The following is an 18,742-nucleotide window of genomic DNA, read 5'->3' as shown; positions in this document are numbered from 1 at the left end:
ATGGGGAGGGGGCTGGTGCTATGTGGGAACAGTAAGCTCTGAGAAGTGCATTGGTCCTATCACAGACACCAGCACATATCCAGCGCTGATCTGCTTGAAATCGAGGAGCAGGTGAGGGATGAGAGGAAAATGTCTTCAGTGGTGCTTCAATACTGCTGTCTCCACAGAGGCAGCAGAGGAATAGCTCTTGTCATGGTTTCCCTGCTGGGAGAGGGACTGGGTGTGTGGGTACTTGGCACTTGCCTCCCATGAGAGATGCAGAAGAGCCTCACCAGGAGCCTCTCGGGACACTGCAGTCCCAGAGCTGTCCCAGCAGCAGAGATAGGGCTGTTCTTTCCAGGACTGAACTCATCAGAGATCCACGCTACAGCGGTCTCGAATGCTCTGAAGTGCCACAGTGGTTTGCAGAGCACAAAAAGCACCAACTTACTTAGGAAGCATTGGATGGGTCACATGCAGCTCCACGGCCTTTGATTCCCTGGGACTTTTGATTCTTCAAGACATATCTTGGAGAAGGGTCTCTGGGTCTCAGAGGTGCAGTGGTCAACAAACCCTGTGCGTAGGGAAGGTAAGGTGCTTCCTCCAAGCACTTGGGAATTCCAATGCATCAGATACGTAACTTAAAGCTCTTAGGCTAGTAATCTCACCGCTGGGCAGCTGTTTCTTTGGCAGCGTAACTGTGGCTATGGATGAAACAGAAAGCAGTGTGTGATGTAATTCTACACAGGTGGCCATTTGACACCACAACATAGATGTCCTGTTGTTTTCTTTTTGAATTACAAATGCCTTGTAAAAGTGATGAGTTAAATGAGCTAACTTCCAGTCTCGTCTCTGCTGCTGTAAACCTGGAGCAACTCCAAAGCTGGTTGTGGCCAAAGAGAATAAGAAACTTTGCATTTTGAAATGACTCAGCTTCCTCATTCTGCTGAGGTTCAGCCTCAGCAGAAGTAAACTAGAAAAATGATCAGGATGCTGTTTCTCAACAGCTTTATTGTAAACATAATGGCATCCGTTTTGGTGACTTCTGAGCTGTCTTTTTGCACAGTTCATTTATATAACTACGTGATACCTCAGCCACATGTCTGAGGATGAAGAGTGAACCATCTCTGAGCTACCAAACTCTGTGAACACCTAGCAGGTGGAAAAGCCAGAGGGCTGTCTAATACAGAGAATGCATGTTTGACAAAACCAGACGGAGAGGAAATTGAGAGTGATGCATGCCCCAAAACACACCATATTGCTTTTTGCCTGTGTGGACAATTTCTGCTTCTTAGGATGTAACCAGAGTAACCTTGCTATTATTGTCCGTCAGGGTGCTGAGTCAGTCGTGTTCCCATGGCTGTGAAAATGCCAGCTATAGGGAATGGGAAGGGCATGGGTTTCTGCAGTGATGGGGGTCCTCAGAGTAGCTGAGTTAGAGTGTTGGGGTGCAGCTGTGGTAATTCTTACCCACAGTTTCCAAATGCATCTATTTTAGGCATGAGGAATCTCCACCATCTGTGTGATTTCAGCTACTACCTTAACGCTGGCTTCCTGAGATTTCCCCCACCCTTCTTCCAATCTCCTGCCTCTTGTCTCTGGTTCCCCCTCCCCTGCATTTCATCTCAGCTGGTTTCCTGCTGGGTAAAATGCACATCCTCCTCTTTCTTCCCATTCCCTCCCTTCTCTCCCACTGTTGGCAGTTTTCCAGTCCAGCAACCTTGACCTTATCTCCAATTCCTTCCCTTTCCTCCCCTTCAGCTAACACTATCGGTGAACTCTGCCCGTTTTCCTCGCCTCTGTCCTCCAAAGGCTGGCTGTGCGTCCTGCTGGATATGTTGTAATTTCTTTCCTTGCTGACTAAAGGCCCCTCTTTTCTGGCCTCTTTCATGTATGCCTCATGCAGGAAGCTGATAGGAGTTTGGCTGAAGCTTTTTTGTGAATCACATTGAAATCAGTGGGAATGAAGTACCTACCCCCCCTTTATAAAACTCGGGCTCTTTGTGTGTCTGGAAAGAGCCTTCTCTAACGGTGCAACTGCACTGAAAGCACTAAGTGTAATGATAAATATTAAGCCACCCTTAGCAGTGGAGAATGCTTCCTGGCAGCATGTGGGTATTTTTACTTGAGGCATCCTACCATTGCAAAGAGCGGGGATGTTGGTGAGATCCTTTCTTGCTCTCTCACTTTCTTCACATGCATGTCTGGCCTTTTCTAGTAACAGCCTGACATGGTGGCGAGATCTCTGTGGCTTGGGGCGTAGCAGGTCTGCAGCATGGTCATTTGGTGCGCTCTTTCATCTAAGTCTCTATTACATGGCTATCTGCCATTGTTGGCGATTACACTCAACAATTTGGACATCTGTTTCAGCTGGGTGGGGTTTTTGACTTCCAAGCTAAGGATCAAGGATCATGCCTATTTCAGAAATGAAGTCATCTGGTACTGAGACTCCTACAGCAAGGTTTGGGTCTACCTCCTTTGTTGCATCCCTCATTCTTTAAGATTATTTTTCTTTACCTGTCAAATTCTCTACCTGTGTTCAGTTGGAGCTCAGCTGATTGCCCTTGCTAAATTTCAGCCACTGGTCTGAGAAGGAAGGTGACCCTTTGAGCATTTTTTGTGTGATATGATATATCCAGTGCATCACTGTGCTTACAAGATTACTTACATTGTGTCGGTTTGGTGGTCGGTAAAGTATGATCAAGCTCTTTAGAAAACAGTTCTCTCTAACCATTCTGGTTTCACTTGTATTCTGTAATCATTTTGAGAGTGATTACGATCATGGAAATACTTTGTAGCTCATTAGTGGCTTCAGTTCTGTGAGGAGAAGCTGCCGCTGCTGTCGTGCAGACCTCGTGAGCTACTCTACTTTGGTCAGAAAACTGTATATAAAATGTTGTCGGCCACAGGATCCAGCAGAATTCCTTTTACTTTGTCAGATTGCTCTCAGCTCAGAAGTATTGGATGTTAGACCTTTGCTTGGTATTTCCTATGTTACTTCTGAAGAGGGCCATGGGGGAAGATCCATATCAAGTATGGTTCATGGCCACAAACTCCTAAATATTCTGCTTGCAGTTGTCATGATCTTGGTCATTTATGGAAATAAGGCAGCTTTCATGCTGAAGTCAGAGGAATTACGGGTGTATTGATGTCTTTGACCTCTGTGGGAGGCTGATTCTGGAAGGACTCTGTTGCATTTACCAGCCCTGTGAGAAATTTGTAACCCATTTTGCAGTCTTAACTCACAACTGTAGACTAGCTGGACCCAGTCCCCGGTGCTCCCTCACCAGTCTCTGCCTTTTCTGTGTGACGTTATGGATGGGATGGCTGAGGACATGCCCCCAGGTGGCAACAGCTCCAAGCAAGCTGTAACGCTCTGCCAGCAGGTCCAGAACCATGTCCAGTCTGTGAGTGTCTCTTGATCTCTGTGCTTTGGCAGTCTGTTAAATCTCCTTGGAGAATTACTGTGGAGTTATTAAGTCTAATTTTCCATTTTCTGAGATGCCTGCCTCTCAGAAGGAAGTTTTTGTATCACCGGCAGCTCACTTCATGAACGTAGCTATTCTGAGTAAATGGCTCTTGGTCGTGACATGGGTTAAGCACAGATCAGTGGCCTAGGCCTGAAAGGCGCCATGCCTTTCATGCTATTTTTGTCTGTAGCCTAATGGATTGGCCCATCTTTTTCTTTAATGTATGCACATGAACACTTTTATTAGTAAAAAGGCCCCTGCAACTTAAAACATTTGGAAGAACGAGAGGTGGCGAAGTGCCCCTCCGTTCGTCCTCCTTTCTAGCACGGTTAGCTTGCTGGCCTTGGCTGAGAAGGCAAAGGGATGAGATGAAGCATAAAACATGCTGTGTTTTTGAACGTGGAAAAGATGAGGATGGAGTGCCTCGTGTGTTGTATGTGAAAGCGTTCCTGTGATGGTGCTACACGCCGCTCTGCTGTCCTAATTTGCTTTCAGAGGGCCCCAGTATAATCATTCTTTGTGTTTCCTAAAGGATGTGAAGACTAAATACGAGTTTGGTCAATGGTTTCATTGTTGTTTTCTCCCACTGCTACAAAGCAATGCAAAAATATTAGGGACAGGCAGGGTGCATCTCACTGAATAAAGATAGTGTGTCTCTCATAATCGAAGTTGGATGCCTTTAAAAAAGGAAAGCCCTATGAAAAGTGCTTACAAGGCTGTTTGGACAGTAGAAATCTTTTGTAAAATGTGATTTCGGCATCTTTCCCAATGGGATCCTTCGTGCAGGAGGACTGGCCAGCGTTTTGGAAGCAAACCCAGCCAACATTAGGTTTGGACATCTGCTTGTTTTAAGGTTGCCTTCACAATTTTCTCTGTAGCTGAAGATTGGTACTTGATGTCTATGTGAAAATGTTGCCAGAAAAGCAATGAAGTTGTGCCAACTGTTTCTTTCATGAATGCAGCTTCTTAGAAATGACCGCTTTATGCTGGAAAATCATCTTATTTGCATCGCTCCCTCGGCTAGAAGGATGAGAACTGTTTGATCCTGTCCTTGTACAAAGTTATCCTAAGTAGGCAAAAAATGTTTCTTGAATCAATTTAGCTTTAAACCAGGGTGATCTTCTGCCTGAGTACATCTAGACTGAGTGATGGAAGGCTTAAATGGCATTAAATCAAGTAACTTGCGAGGAAGGGGTAGTGGTGTCTTTTGTCTTCATCAGGTGGCTGAAGGGGATTGAATTTGAGAGAAACTAGTGCTCAAATTTTCTGGATATTTTCTTTCTCCTTGCTTAAATCACCCAAAGGAAATTAAAGTATATCTGCTCTTATTTCAACAGGGACCAGGTCGCATGACATCTGATCTTGCATCTTCTCCTGCAGCAGGATATGTCCCTGTTGGTCAGAAACCAGAGGCTGTTGTGCATGCTATGAAGGTAAGGATGCCGCACAAGGCCAAGCAGCGCGGTGCAGTACAGTGCCGTGTGGTGCAGCAAGCGCCCAAGTGGCAGAACTGGACATTTGCTCTTCTTGTGGCAACACAACTGGAAAGAGAAAGTTAGTACTCAGGCAGATTATCAATAACCAGCACCTGTACCATGATGAATAATCATTGATACAAATAGTTGTGGAGTTAAGCAAGATCATGCATGACTGGGTTTTTGGGTGGGAAACTTCCAACAAAAGCTGCTGATGCTGAAGGTGTTGGTTACGCTTTCTGTTCATCAGTCCTGCACAAAGTGGGTCTCTGGGGTGACAGCAGCGACCAAAATGCTGTTTTTAAAAGGGACACAAAACCTGCAGTTTCTGCATGTGTTTTGTTGTTGAAAATCCTGCAGAAGTCTTCAAAGGAGAAGGACTTTATTTTATGTAAATACACAGCAAATCATAGTGTCATACCCATGTAGATATGTGCATCATCAGTGGGGATTAAGGTCAGGACTGTCGACAATAAAAACCATGGGACACTGCTAGCTGAGTTAAAGGAGAGAACTTGCACTGTGATTTCACAGCTCTTCTCAAGTCCTAGTGACCATTTATTAGCAGGAAAAATGTAATACCCTGGTGTTAGTGTTTAACTAGTTAAGCAAGTTACTTCTGAGTATCTAAGGGACACAGAAGCACAAATCCTTTCCAAGGTGCCATTGGGTTGGCTGCAAAGTCTCTAACTAAATTAGGCTCTGGTTGGAATGTACTGATTTATAGATTTGGATTTGTTGAAGCTGAAAAATTTTGTACAGGTTTAAAAAGCTTTCATCAAATCAAAGGAGGATTCCTGGATGGCTGCTCTGGAGCTCAGATCCCCATGGTCATAGCTGGAAAAAAGGTCCAGCAGTGGCATCAGCACTAGCTTAGACTGTCCTAGACCTGGAGACTGGTGCTTACAAAGCTCTTTGCTTTGTACCTTTCCACATCTGACAGCTAAATAAATGGCACAGATGTTGCTCATAGCTTTGATCTACAAGTTCCCTAAATTTTCTAGTTTTTAGTGTTTTCGCCTTACTTTTTTGTGCCTGTCCAGGGTCTCTTGGCTCCAGGACAGATGTGGCAGGTGGTGGTGGTAAAACAAACAAGTGCCAGGAGAAGCAGTAGTGCTGCTGGCAAGGATCTTGGTTCCACTGGGCAGCTGCAAGATCCCAGGAGGGTATTGAGTGTCACTATTTCTCAAGTAGTTCATCTTCTATGCATTTATGGTGTGTGAGGAATTATGAAAGGAAAGACAAGTTTGGTTTGATTTGGATCAAAATTGAATTTAAATTGTAAAAGATCCTTCAAGCTGAAAATCTTGAATTTTCAGCTTACTTGGGGCTTTACACACCTAGATTGTATAACTCTCATTGGATCTTAAGAGAAGGGTGTCCAGCACCTTCGAGGATTAAAAACTACCTTTAGTACGGTTTTTACTAGTTCCCAAAGGAGCCCTGACCACACAAGTGGCAGTTCAGTTGCCTACATATATTTGTCCTATGTTTTCCAGACAAGTTTCTTCTTTTCTTGTTGTTAATGGTTCTGTGCTACCAGAAAGCTGTCGTGCTCCATTCTGTACTATGCTGCATTGCGCTTGTGGGTGACTTTTCTCCTGTGTGTATATATATATATATATGCAGATGGATCTGCTAAACTGATGCCTTGCAGAACATTGCAGACTCCTGTGATACCTTTGTTTTTCTGACACTTTGTACTAATCCAGTTTCACTTGCATTTAGTCATCCAAGCCCTCATGCAGTCCAGACTACTGCTGTTGGCTTTTTCTTCCCAAACTGTGGGATTTGTACCATTCTGCACCTGCTCTTTATGGCATTTGGTGAGGTGGTGGTGAGGGACAATATTAAGCAGAGTTGATAATGTTTTTAAGTTACAAGATCAAATAGTTATAAATTGATTATGAGCACATTCTGGGGGGGAAATTGGGTTCCTATTTGCTTTAGGGGTTATGGGACTGAATTTCTTAGTAAGGGCAAGAAACATAGATAGTTTTAAGATGCAGTTTGATAAGCTTATGGAAAGGATTGGAAAATCAATGAGGAAGATTCTTGGAAACTGGAAATGAAGTTTGGGAAGTCTGGCGCAATGATGCATATTAAGGAGTTGAAAGGAAATTGGATGACTGGTTGTTTGCACTTATTATTATTATTATTATTATTATTATTATTATTATTATTATTAGTCCTCTACTTCAGAGCTTTGTTGATCACTAGGAAGGGCTGGAAGAAATTCTCCTCTGCAATTTCATAATTTGGCTGGTGGGGTACATTTGTGTGTCTTCAAAGCCCTGGAAAGTGCCACGGCTGGGGTCAGGAAGCAAGTGGCATAGCAGTCACATCTCACGGGGCATAAATGATCTCACATGCTGTGTCCCGCTCACACTCTTAGGGTTAAAAATATTCTCACATTTGAAACAAGGAGGAAATTCTCATGTAGGTCAGTGTGGCAAGGGAGGCATAAGAAGGTCTTTATTTTTCCATCCTGTGGCCCATTTCCAAGGATTAGCTGGAAATTGAAAAGGCTGGGGAAACTGGTCATGGTCTCAATCTCTCCTTCTTCCTTCTTGTGGCACAGTGAAACTGTGGCTGTTGGTCTCCAGCTGCGGATCTTAAACTGGGTAGAAGATAATGTTTTTCGGCCACAGCATGCTGTAGCATATGGAGTAGGTCTTATTTCCACCCTGCAGGACCAGGCAGCTTTTCCAGTGCCAGTCCCTGCATGTGGGAAACTGGATGTAGCTACTGGCTGAGACCCTCGCTGCCTGTGATACAGCTCATGACCTTCCCTTGAGGAGGAGAAGAGAGTAGCCTACAAAGAAGACTTTGTGCTTTGGCTATACCACATCAGATATTAGAAAAAGCCCTTCTTGGCTGTGTAAAGAAGTCCTTCTGGCTGTGGCAGGCTAGCTCCTTACCATGAGGAAAGGCAAGGACAGCTGGACGTTGGCTTTGCTTGTCTTGCAGGCCATTTGAATGCAAGTGTGTCCAGAAGCAGTGTGGCTGCAAGGATGTGGCTCTGTGCCCAAGCAAAGGTCACTGAGGGGCTGTGCATTCTGCATGGATCTGCAGGGCTTCTGGATTGCCTCCATCTGCACCCATCTATGTAATGTCCCCTATGATTTTTCCTATGCTTTTTCCTTGGCTTTTTCTGGAAGCTGAACGCTAGCTACGTGGCTGAAGCATTGCCTGCCATTTAGCATAAGTAAGTTCTTCCTTGAGCACGTTTAGGGATTTTCTTTATTTTTGCTTCTGAAATAGTTTTTGTTTATTTGCACCTACTAAATAAGGAGCAAGATGACAGGTTGGCACTCCTAACAGCTGTTTTTGCTAACAAGAATAAAAGGTACATATGCTACAGCTCACTGAACATCAAAGCAGTTTTCTTAGGAATTGAGCAAACCTGCTAAAGATGTGGGGAGATGAGGAGACAAATGTACGAGAGCGACGTTTAGCCTATAACCCAACTCGCGCTGCAGCAGCAGCCTGGACGTCTTCCGTGTGCACAGAGCCATCAGGCAGGTGATCAATCACTCCCACTGATGTTTTGGGTAAGGCAGGATTTGGCCCTGCCAAAACTAGGGAAAAGTCCTAGCAGGGCATGTAGACTGTTCCCTTGCCAAGGCAGGATGCTGTGTTCCCCAGTGCTTTGTCCAGTTGACTTGTAAATCAATAGAATCAGTGAGGCTTGCACCCTTCAGTAAGCATCCCTCAGTCTCAGAGTGCTTGCTGGTACAGAAACGCTTATCTCAACTTTCAACTCCCCTTCCAAAGCTTTACTGCAGTCATCCTGACTCTTTGGTGGTTTTTTTTGTTTGTTTTTTTAAATATGCATTGTGTGGTCATGCAGGGCCAGTACAGCAAGTCAGCAGGGAGGTGGTGTGATGGACCGGGTGACTTTGAGGTGACACTGCCTTGGTCACAGACATCAATGCAGTCACGAAGGAGAACTAAATACACCCAAGGTGTTCCTCACAGTTTACATATCGGCAGGGAGAAAGCCAGATGAGCCAGTGTGCTCATCGAGAGCGAGGTGCAGGTTGTCTTCAGGAGGTGGCATCCCCAGGCAGAAGAGCAATGTTACCTGGTCCAGCCCCATTCCCCTGCACAGAAATTGTCCCGTGCTCAAGTGGAGCAGGCTGCCCTCACCAGCTGGTGTTTTACCCAGGGAGATCATATGGTACTGGTGCATCCACGAAGGGCCAAGTGCTGTCAGTGCAGCTTGATGAAGAGCAAAAAGGAGGAGACGGCATGAGCCACTTCAAGCCTGGGGTACATTTGTCAGTTTTCTGTAGACTCCTGGGTTGGGACGTGGCAGGAATCATAGAAGGATATACTGCAGTTTCTTAAATCCACACTGAATCCACAGTCCTTGAACTTCAGCTGAGCCATAGACAATTTGTGTGAAGGCACGTCCATAGTCCCCAGCGGTGTAATCAGAGGAACATTATCCTGGTCCTTCTGAACAGCTGAGGTGGCACCTGGCAGGATCTGAGAATGGCTGGGGCTGGGTCAGCACTAAGAGCCCTTCCTGTCTTCCTTCAGGAGGTGATTTCACTCTTCAGAGTGTATTTTTTTCCAGCATGCCTTCCCAGGATAGGCTGTTGAGTTTTATCCCCCCCCAAATCCCTTTTTCCTATACCCAAGATGCTAACACATCTTTACGAAGTGCCTACCCAGACGTGGGGTCCGCCTGGGGAGCAGGATGGTTTCCAGGGTAAATGAGTCCCAAGTCATTCAGAAATTAAAAACAGCCATAACTTCCATCTGATCAGCTTTCAGCTCCAGCTCTGCCTGCTTTACAGAGTTAAAAGACATTGCCACTGAAAGAAATGGGCTGTGCCACCTTTCCACACTGCCTGGACTAGGGAATACGGTTTTAGTTTAAGCGTGAGTCACAGAATCACACAATCACAGAGTGGTTGGGGTTGGAAGGGTCCTCTGGAGATCATCTAGTCCAAGCCCCTGCCCAAGCAGGTTCCCCTAGAGCATGTTGCACAGGGTCCTGTCCAGGTGGTTTTGAATATCTCCAGAGAAGGAGACTCCACACCCTCCCTGGGCAGCCTGTTCCAGTGCTCTACCATCCTCAAAGTACAGAAGTTTTTCTTCATATTGAGATGGAACTTCCCATGTTTCAGTTTGTGCCCGTTGACCCTTGTCCTCTCGCTGGGCATCACTGAGAAGAGTCTGGCCCCATCCCCTTGACACCCGCCCCTAAGGTATTTGTAAGCATTGATAAGATCCCCCCCTCAGTCTAGAAAACAGTCATAGAAAAACAGTTTATTTTTGTCCGCTGAGACTCTGGTACCTGCAAGATGAATGTCTGGTGGAAGCAGAGGCTGGAGCTGATATGATCTTTAACTAACTTAAACCATGGTTGTCCTTGCCACTTGCCCTGTGGGCACAGGCGGTGCTTAGCTGCCAGCCCTGGCGCTCCGCGACCCTGCAGGCTGCTGCCTCTGCAGCCGCATGTCGGCGGCACGCTGACTCCAGACGAGCGAGTTCGATGTGCGAGTCCAGCTGGATCAATAATTAATTCCTTCCTCTTTAGCAAAAAATAGATGCTGTCTTTGTCAGCACGTACATGCTTTTTGCATCCTTCTTGCCCTTCCTCTCCTCTTAGGAAGGATGTGGATAATTCTTATTTGTGCAAAGGCTGGTCCCAGCTATGTTGGTTAAACTAGCTGGTGCATTTTAGGAGTAGGTTAAGGGCCCGAGGAGAATGACCTATTTTTTGTTCGTAACGCAGTTCGAGTACAGCAGGATTGCTGTGCCAAGGCAGACCGGGGGATAATCTACCCCGGTATCCCGTTCCATGGAGCAGCCGGTGCTGTGTGCCTCAGCCAAGGGTGAAACCCGTCCTTGCACTGCACCTAGCTCGGTGCTTCCCTAGGAGGTGTAGGAATATTTATGCACACAAATACACCTGCTGTACAGCTTTATATGCGCATGGATGTATCGTGGTGAATAAGACCGTGTACTATTTGATGACATTGGAGCTTTTAACCCTGCGCACTGAGCTGACCACCTTGCTCAACAGTGGCAAAGCCCTGGGTGAGGTCTGTAGGTCAGCACAGATGCAGCAGTAAAATCTTGAGGCAGTCCTGTGCTGTGATGTGCCTGACTTGTGTGCCGTGCCCGTCCGGAGGAGCTATCTGAATGCCTGCGGATGCATTGGAGGGGATATTCTGTGGGTCAGCGCGTCTCCAACGGGATGCGAAGGCTGCCTTTAGCCCCAGGCAGCCTCCTCTCTGTGATAGAGGGACCACCGGGCCACAGCCGGGTGCTGCCTCCCTGGAGGTGCTTTGCGGGGTGGCTGGGATGGTGCGTGCCCCGGGTGGGAGGTGGGGGGCCAGGCCTGGCTCCCAGCTGCCACAGAGGTGTGGGGTGTGGGCAGCACGTGGTGGGACACAGCAACCACGTAGACATGCTGCGTCTTACCAGCCATGTGTGGACTGGGGATCAGCACTTGGGGAACGTGTCTCCAAGTGCTATTTAAAAGAAAGAGGTTAAAAATCAGACTTTTTCCATTTTCAAACAGGTTGAAACTCAGACTTTTTCCATTTTCAAACATTGTCAACCTGAAATGTAAGAAAATAAGTCACAGGCAGAATGTTTCCACTATTTTTTGCGGTGTCCTGAGCTGCTTTCACAGCACGTTTACTTGTCTTCCCAAGGCAAATCTGCAAGTGTGACCCAGCCACCAGGCTGAGTGGTGTCCAGGTGGCCCATGAACACGAGCACTGGACATGGCAGGGCTGGGGTGTCTGTGCTCGAGCTGTAACCTCTCTGTCTCTGCAAGGAAACCTGCTTCTTCCCAAATTCAGGAGCACCCGCTGGAGATGCCCTCTGAGCCGCACAGCAGAGCCTCTCCTTGGAGAGTCTCAAATCCTCCCCCTCCTCCCCTCCACCTTTCAGGCTATTCCTATGCTTTTGCAGCCACGTCTCCATTTTTTGCAGCGCTTGCCTCACGTTAATATAATGGGAAAAGCCCCGTAGTCATGAGCCAGGAAGGAAAGGCAAGACGATGCCTCACCCCTCCAGAGGCTCCTGTGGGCAGGGTGCTGCAGGCAGGTACCTGGGCTTGCTGCCTGTAGCCAGGCAAAATGGAGCTGCTGGTGGAGGACCAGACGGGCCTGGCGCCAGCACGGTGTGGGCATGGCCTGTGTTCATCAGCATTTGTACCAGCTGAACAGATTGAGCAGCCGGTAAATGTGACCCTGTATCCGCGGCTGCAATGCGGGGTGCAGGTGTGTGCAGGGGATGTGCGTGTGCAAGCCCCCGCCAAGGGCTGCCCGTTCCCTTACCCTTACAAGGAACGCGCTGTGGGTGGGAATGGTGCTGACAGAGATTAACGTAAAGCTCGAGGAGCCAAGGTGATTATCTTCATCTTCAGAGGGTGTCTGTGGCACAAGGAGAGGGTGACCCGGATTCACCACCGCACTCAGCACTCGGTGGGGATGGCACCTTCAGAGGACTGCAGTCAGCACGCAGTGTCCTGGGAGGCAATACTGTTTTTTTCCCCATCCTGTTCCCATCCCCTTCGCAGCCTGGCTGCATCCAGCTCAAAGAGGGAGTGGGTAAGAGCTGGGAATCAAATCAGGATCTGAGTCCCAGGGCTCTGTGCTAACAGCCCGTCTCTTGCTCGCTGTCATCACGGGCCTCTGAGGGGTTCCCTTGAGAAACTAAATGGGTTGAAAACCATTTTCAGGCAAAAGGTAAGTGAAATTGGCCATGTCTGTTTAAGATCTGAAAGTTCATGGCTGATTGACCACACAATTAAGCTGCACAGTGGGTAATACTCTGCTTTTCAGTGGTGAGCACCTCTGTTTGCCTCTTTCCCTGATGGCTAAAGCCCTGTTAGACTGAAAAGCTGCTGGCCTAGGCTGACCACAGTTACCCCATGACTTGGATTAGTAGAAGGGAGAGGAGAAGCTCCGCTCCTGTGAAAGAGGGGAATGGAGGGAGCACGAGTTGCTGAGGGTTTGCCTTGGGGGGGCTGCCTGGAAGGTGGGGCCACCAGCAGCCTTCCTGGAAGAGATGTGTTTGTGGGCACTGCCAATTACCACATGGTCCCCCAGGACTGCGGTGGCAGCCACCCCATGGAGGTGGTGGGACAGAGGCATGGCATCACCTGGGAAGGCAGAGGATGGAGGCACCCAGCTTGGTGTCATGCTCATCTTTAAAGTGCTCTGATTTTCAAGGCTTTGTGAATCCTGCCAATTTAAATACTGGTTAATGGGTGGTTTGGGACCCTTAAATTATTTGAGGAGCATAATGCTTTTGTAATATTGTTTTTTGTAGGTCCTTGAGGTCCATGAAAATTTGGACAGGCAAATGCAAGACAACTATGAAGAAGACCTGAGCGAAAAGGAGAAGGCGATTGTCCGTGAAATGTGCAATGTAATAACTCCTCTCAGCAACTCCAGGGGTTTCTTTCGTGGTCTTTCATTAGAAGTACAGAGGAGCAGGGGTCTGCTGCATATAAGCCCTGTTTGATGTGAGATCCACAGGCACAGGGGAAGAGTGGAGGCTCTGCTGACCACTGCTTTGGGTATCAGTAACCCGAGTGCCTCGTTCACTGCACGAAGCAGCCTTTGCTCAGCCAATACTTCCCACTCTGCTGCCTTCAAGGGTGTAGAGTAGCTGGTCTAGTTGACAGAGAGCTGTGCAAAGGACTTTCCCTGGCTTGGAGAGTCCTGTTGGCAGTTGACTCCAGCTGTGTCCTTATGGACTTGGTTTGGGCTGAGCAGCAACTGGTTGCTATCTTTAGAGCTGTACAGCTTGAATGAGTTTGAGCCTAAACCATAAGATAACATCAGAGGGAGAATACTCATGGCTGAAGCTGCTGAATAGCATCACGACTTGAGGTGCTTTTAGCACTGCCAACACGTTGGGCAACCACACTGTTAACTGAGCTTGCCACGTCTGGTACGGTGAGCGTTTGTACCAAACCTCTGCTCTGTGGCGTCTGCTGCTGTGGCACTGCCTCCAGCTTCACAGCACCTTGGCCACGCTTTGGCTTTGAACAAAGAGTTTGAAATTTCTGCTAGAACATAGAACATGGCTCAAACTGCATCTCGCCTGCAGTGGGGGATGTGCTGTTCAACAGTAGCAGCAGTGCCCACAGCAGGGAGGAGGATGCTTATGGAGCCTTCTCTTTTAGGAGTCCACGTTGAAGGTCAGCCCAAGTGATATCGTTTAATGCCTCCCAGCAGTGGAGAGGAGCCTAACCCTCCGTTTACATTGTGAAAACCACCTCAACCCTAAAAAGAGGGTGTAAAGAACACAAGTGCATCTTGCAGAGCTAAATCACTGCAAGCATCCCTGGCAAGGGCTGAGGCACTTCGCTTTGGTTGCTGGATCCCTATAAGCAAAGCCAAGACCGGACTAAACGAGGACCTGCTTTTTAGGATATTTGTCTGCTTAATGCCACATTCCCTTGTAGCCATGCAGGGGGGGAGGTAAAACGTCATAACTTCATCCTCCCAAATGGACTCGTTCCTGTTTGTGTATCACCAGATGTTTTTTTTCTTTAAATATTCATTCTATGCAGACTGAACGCAGCTATGAAGTGCTTGCAGTTTCTTATTTTTTAAAAAATAGCCTGCCTTACCCCAGTGGCCCTAGAGTGATAAAATGTATGTTTTTTTAGAAAGTCATATATATATATTTAAAATTTTAATCATTATCTTTTTCATTATCTTTTCTGTTCATGGTAACATCATTTCTGTAAGCATGGCAGGGCTGACCTACCATTGAACTTAAATTCTGAACCTAGTGTATTTGTTTTATACTATTACCCCAGGCAAAAATGGTTCCAATTTCAAGAGAGACTAATTAGAAAAATGCATCAATGTTTTTTCCCTTGGAAACTGGTGCCCAGATGCCATCCAGTGGCTCTGCTGAGAATTACAGCCCAGCTCTAGGAAACTGCTCACTTTGACTTTCAGACTGCAATTACAAAAACGCTGCAACGCACCAGAGGCTTTGGGATATTAATTCCTGTCTTTCCCCCACCCCTTTATTTTTTCTTACAGGTTGTCTGGCGAAAGCTGGGTGATGCTGCGAGCTCCAAACCCTCCATCAGGCAACATCTTTCGGGAAACCAGTTCAAGGGTCCCTTGTAGGAAAACCATCCTACAAGTGATTGATTCTGTGAAGACTAAAGAGGCAGAGCTCAGCGTTTCTGGCTGCCTGTTCTTTGAGAGCTGGGGTGGAGTTTTTTCAGGGTTTCCTTTTTTTTTTTTTTGGTGGCTTTTTTTTGTAACAATAGTGTAAATATGGCAGCTAAAGGCCTGACTTCCAGGCTGTGGTGCTCTGGAACTACCGTTCAATGGGTAACCATCCGGTAATGCCAGACTTGCATCATTTGTATTGTAGTTCAAACCTGCTTTGTTGTAATGGTCTGTTTGTAGAATTAACTAACTCGAGAGAATTTCTAAGCGGAACAAGAAGAACCCTTAACCTGGGGAGAAGTCACGGTTTGTATCACTCCGGTCCACCCACTTGTCAATGATTCATAGCTGGGTTAGTGGCTCCAGGCAGCACCTTCCAAGGAAAGAGCAGTTTGAAGTTGTTGGCTTACTGCCTGCCAAGCTCCTGAGCTGCTTTCACTTTTTTTGGAGGTCCGTATTTTGAAGAATGACATGCAACTGTTCTCACAAAGCGCTGTGTACAATATTGAGTGGCGAGCTAAAAACATGGGTACCCCTGTGTACATCGTACCATGGTGCTCATCACACAAGCATACAGAAAGGCTTGAGACTCCGTATCAGCTGTTAACGGACTATTTTTCATGAACAAATGACACAAGATTTCTGCAGTCGTAATGTGAATGAACTGAAGTCACTTAGCCACATGCCAGTATTCCCTACAAATATGGCAACACTTTTCCTGTAAAGCTTTTACTACAAAATAATTCAGCAGAAACTGCCGTCCTGACGGTGCTTATGGCTTTCACAGGATCTTCGAGAGCAGCTCATCTTTCACTTAAGGAAGATTTGGGTATTTTTTTTTTTAATGTTCTTGCTGGATCCCTCACCTATACTGGTTCCTCTGTAAGGTAACCAAACAACCACCTTGCAGAGCTGAATAAAAACTCCTTAAACACGGGCTGTTGGGTGAGAATACTTCCTGCCATTCAAGCTTTATTTTTGTTAATGAACCAAAACAGGTGGGTTTTTTTCCTTCTTCTGATGGTTGTATATAAAACAATGGGTCTTAAATTTTACTATTGTGGAGTAGCTGCTTGTATAGTTGTAAGAATTTGAGCCCCTTCTTTTCCAAGTTGTCACAGCAGCTGTCCCTGTATTTTATTAATGTTCTTTCCCAATAGTCCAAGGAAGCAGGGCTTAGTTATTAAAATAATTGGTGTAACATAATTTTCAAGACACACATGTGAAAAGGTCAAAGCCTCCTCTTCAAAAGTTGCATCGATTTTAGTGATTAGCTTGAAGATTTAATGACCTCAAACACCACCACTTTCTTTTTATTCTCTGTAAGAATCAGTCACAGCTACAGACAGCTGAGTTAGCTGGACAGGTTGTTCCTCTTAATTTGTTCTACCAGTTGAGTTCTTGACTTGGGGTATTATATTAACATGGAGCATCGATACAATACCAAGGAGCCCATGCTGCAAGTTATGAAAGGTAATTGGTCCCATGGTATACATATATAATCTACATAGAATAATCTAGCTGCCTGGGTAAAGAGTTTGGAGTGTCAGAGCCGAGATCTGTAACCAGCAAAAAAACAGAGAAGGAATACAACCAAAAAACAGAGTAACCAGTAAGAGTAAGCACCACTTCATTAGGGTATTTGGGAAAAAAAACCCTAGAACCACCCCAAAACACACAAACATACTGTCACTCACACAGTCACCAGTGGTTTATTTCTTACTACGGCTCAGCCAGCGAACGCTGAGCTAGCTAAGTCTAATAATGTTCACATCCAGTGTGTCTGGAAAAATCCATTCTAGACTGACTGTCTCCTTTAAATTAGAGGATTCCGTATTTCCTCCTCTTCGCTTTTTGTTTTGACCTCCAGTTTCTAGTCACCATTGATTACTTGTCTTCATCCTGTACAATTTATACCTTGAGGTTTTCGTACCGGAAAAGGTGATGTGAAGCAGAAGCATCATTCTTCCTTAACATCTAATGTTGAACAGAGGGTTACTTTAATCTATCTGCTTGAAAACCCATTTTAATTTTGGTGGCGTCTAATCGCTGGATTAAGCAGAGAATTTAAGCATATTGGGAACAAGGTTAATTTACGTCAGTGAATTTTAACTAAAGCAATGCAGATGTTGTGAGCACTCATAGGGAGTTAGTTGTGTTGATGATGTCCTTGCTATTTTACGAGTATATTACAGTAGCAGGTCCTCTCAACAAGACAAGAGCCACACTAATCAGATTACTAGTCTCACCAGCTATGTAATTCTTGTTTAAATATTCTCTGCTATCAAATCTCTCTCAAAATCTGTTCAATGACTTCAAGCAAAGCTTGTTTTGTTCCACCTGCAGATCTCACCTACAAGGGAAATAGTGCTGCAGCTGAGGTCCTGTAGTGCTCCACATCCTGAAGAGCCAGTTTACAGGGTAGCCAGTAGTTCAGCTGAACAGTCTCGACACTCTTGGGGTATATCCTGTTTCTTTGAGATTCTGTTTGGCAGCATAAATCTTCAATGTAAGATGTGCATCACTGATTTTTGCAGAACATGACAGTGCTGTACATTGGGGTGTTATTTTGGGGGCGGGGGGGCTAGGCTTGCTACTCTTCATACTTAGCTCCATTTGAGCTATAGAGTGTCTTCCTGGAGGAAGGTGATGCTCAATGACTTTACAGGATGACTCGGGTGCTGAATTTTCAGTTGTCTAAAGAGATGTTTTATATGAATATTTAAATGCACTTACCTATGCGCTAAGTCTACAGTGAAAACTACCTGAGGAGCTTTGTGCATGGAACTGGAGGGGAACATCCCTTGAAATAGCCACCATTAAATTGATACATTTGGGGCAATAGTTCAAGTTAATTTCCTCAGTACTGAAGCCCTGGGTTCTTCAATCCTCTGGCAAAGAAAGCATCCACTGTTTACAAATGAACTTTGCTTGCTTAAGGAAAGTAAAATCACATCCTTGACTTCTGTTGGGAGTGACTGAAGTGAACAGCATTTCTATAAAAGTTTCTGAAATGCTGCGGTGTAACCAGCTTCAGTTGGCTCTCTGCACCTCGGTAAGCCTGCTGAGCACAACCTTGTTTGAGAATGGCACATTTTTATCCAAATATTAGATATTAAAAGAAATCAGTGTTAAAGTGACCTTTTATCTTTTTAGAAACTGTGGGGGAAGAGTACTACTGATCTTTTTCAAAGTGCATGACTGTAAAGTGATGAAATTGTATATTTTTCATAATGTGGGGAAAGTCTATTTGTGCTGCTTTAGAAATCAGTTTAAAGTTTGATTTCTGTTAAACCTGTGATCTTACAAGCCCTGCTATATTTTCTGTATATGATTTACAAAGAACTGGAAAAGTTAGCACCTGCTGTTGTGTATATAGCAAAATTCTCTAGACCGTAGCACGCGTTTTTACCTATTAATGAACCACTCTGGCTTTTTTGGGGAGGGAAAGTAATAGTACAGATTTTTTTGATAATGTGTGTAAAACATTCATTTGAAATATTTTAGTAAAAATGAAGTAAGAGATTGATTGTGAGAGTGTATACTTCTAGTTGAATAAAATAAAATACATTCTTTTTAAATAAACTGGTGAATAAGATTTGGGAGACCACTGCTGAAATATTTTGCAATAAGTACC

The 18,742-nt window shown here is 45.6% G+C and overlaps 1 protein-coding gene across 1 annotated transcript in view; it reads left to right on the top strand.

Moving 5' to 3' along the window:
- The window catches only part of CCDC85C (coiled-coil domain containing 85C), a 112,052-nt gene extending 93,361 nt beyond the window's left edge, over positions 1-18,691 (top strand). Inside the window, exons 4-6 of the mRNA XM_068398494.1 lie at positions 4,787-4,882; positions 13,232-13,330; positions 14,968-18,691. Coding sequence (XP_068254595.1) covers positions 4,787-4,882; positions 13,232-13,330; positions 14,968-15,057 — 285 coding nt within the window. The 3' untranslated portion in view covers positions 15,058-18,691. The remainder of the gene's footprint in view (positions 1-4,786; positions 4,883-13,231; positions 13,331-14,967) is intronic.
- The last annotated feature ends 51 nt before the right edge of the window (positions 18,692-18,742 follow it).

This window comes from Nyctibius grandis, chromosome 4 (genome assembly GCF_013368605.1).
Source record: "Nyctibius grandis isolate bNycGra1 chromosome 4, bNycGra1.pri, whole genome shotgun sequence".
In the NCBI taxonomy this organism is placed as follows: Eukaryota; Metazoa; Chordata; class Aves; order Nyctibiiformes; family Nyctibiidae; genus Nyctibius; species Nyctibius grandis.
This window is presented reverse-complemented; position numbering and strand designations above follow the sequence as displayed.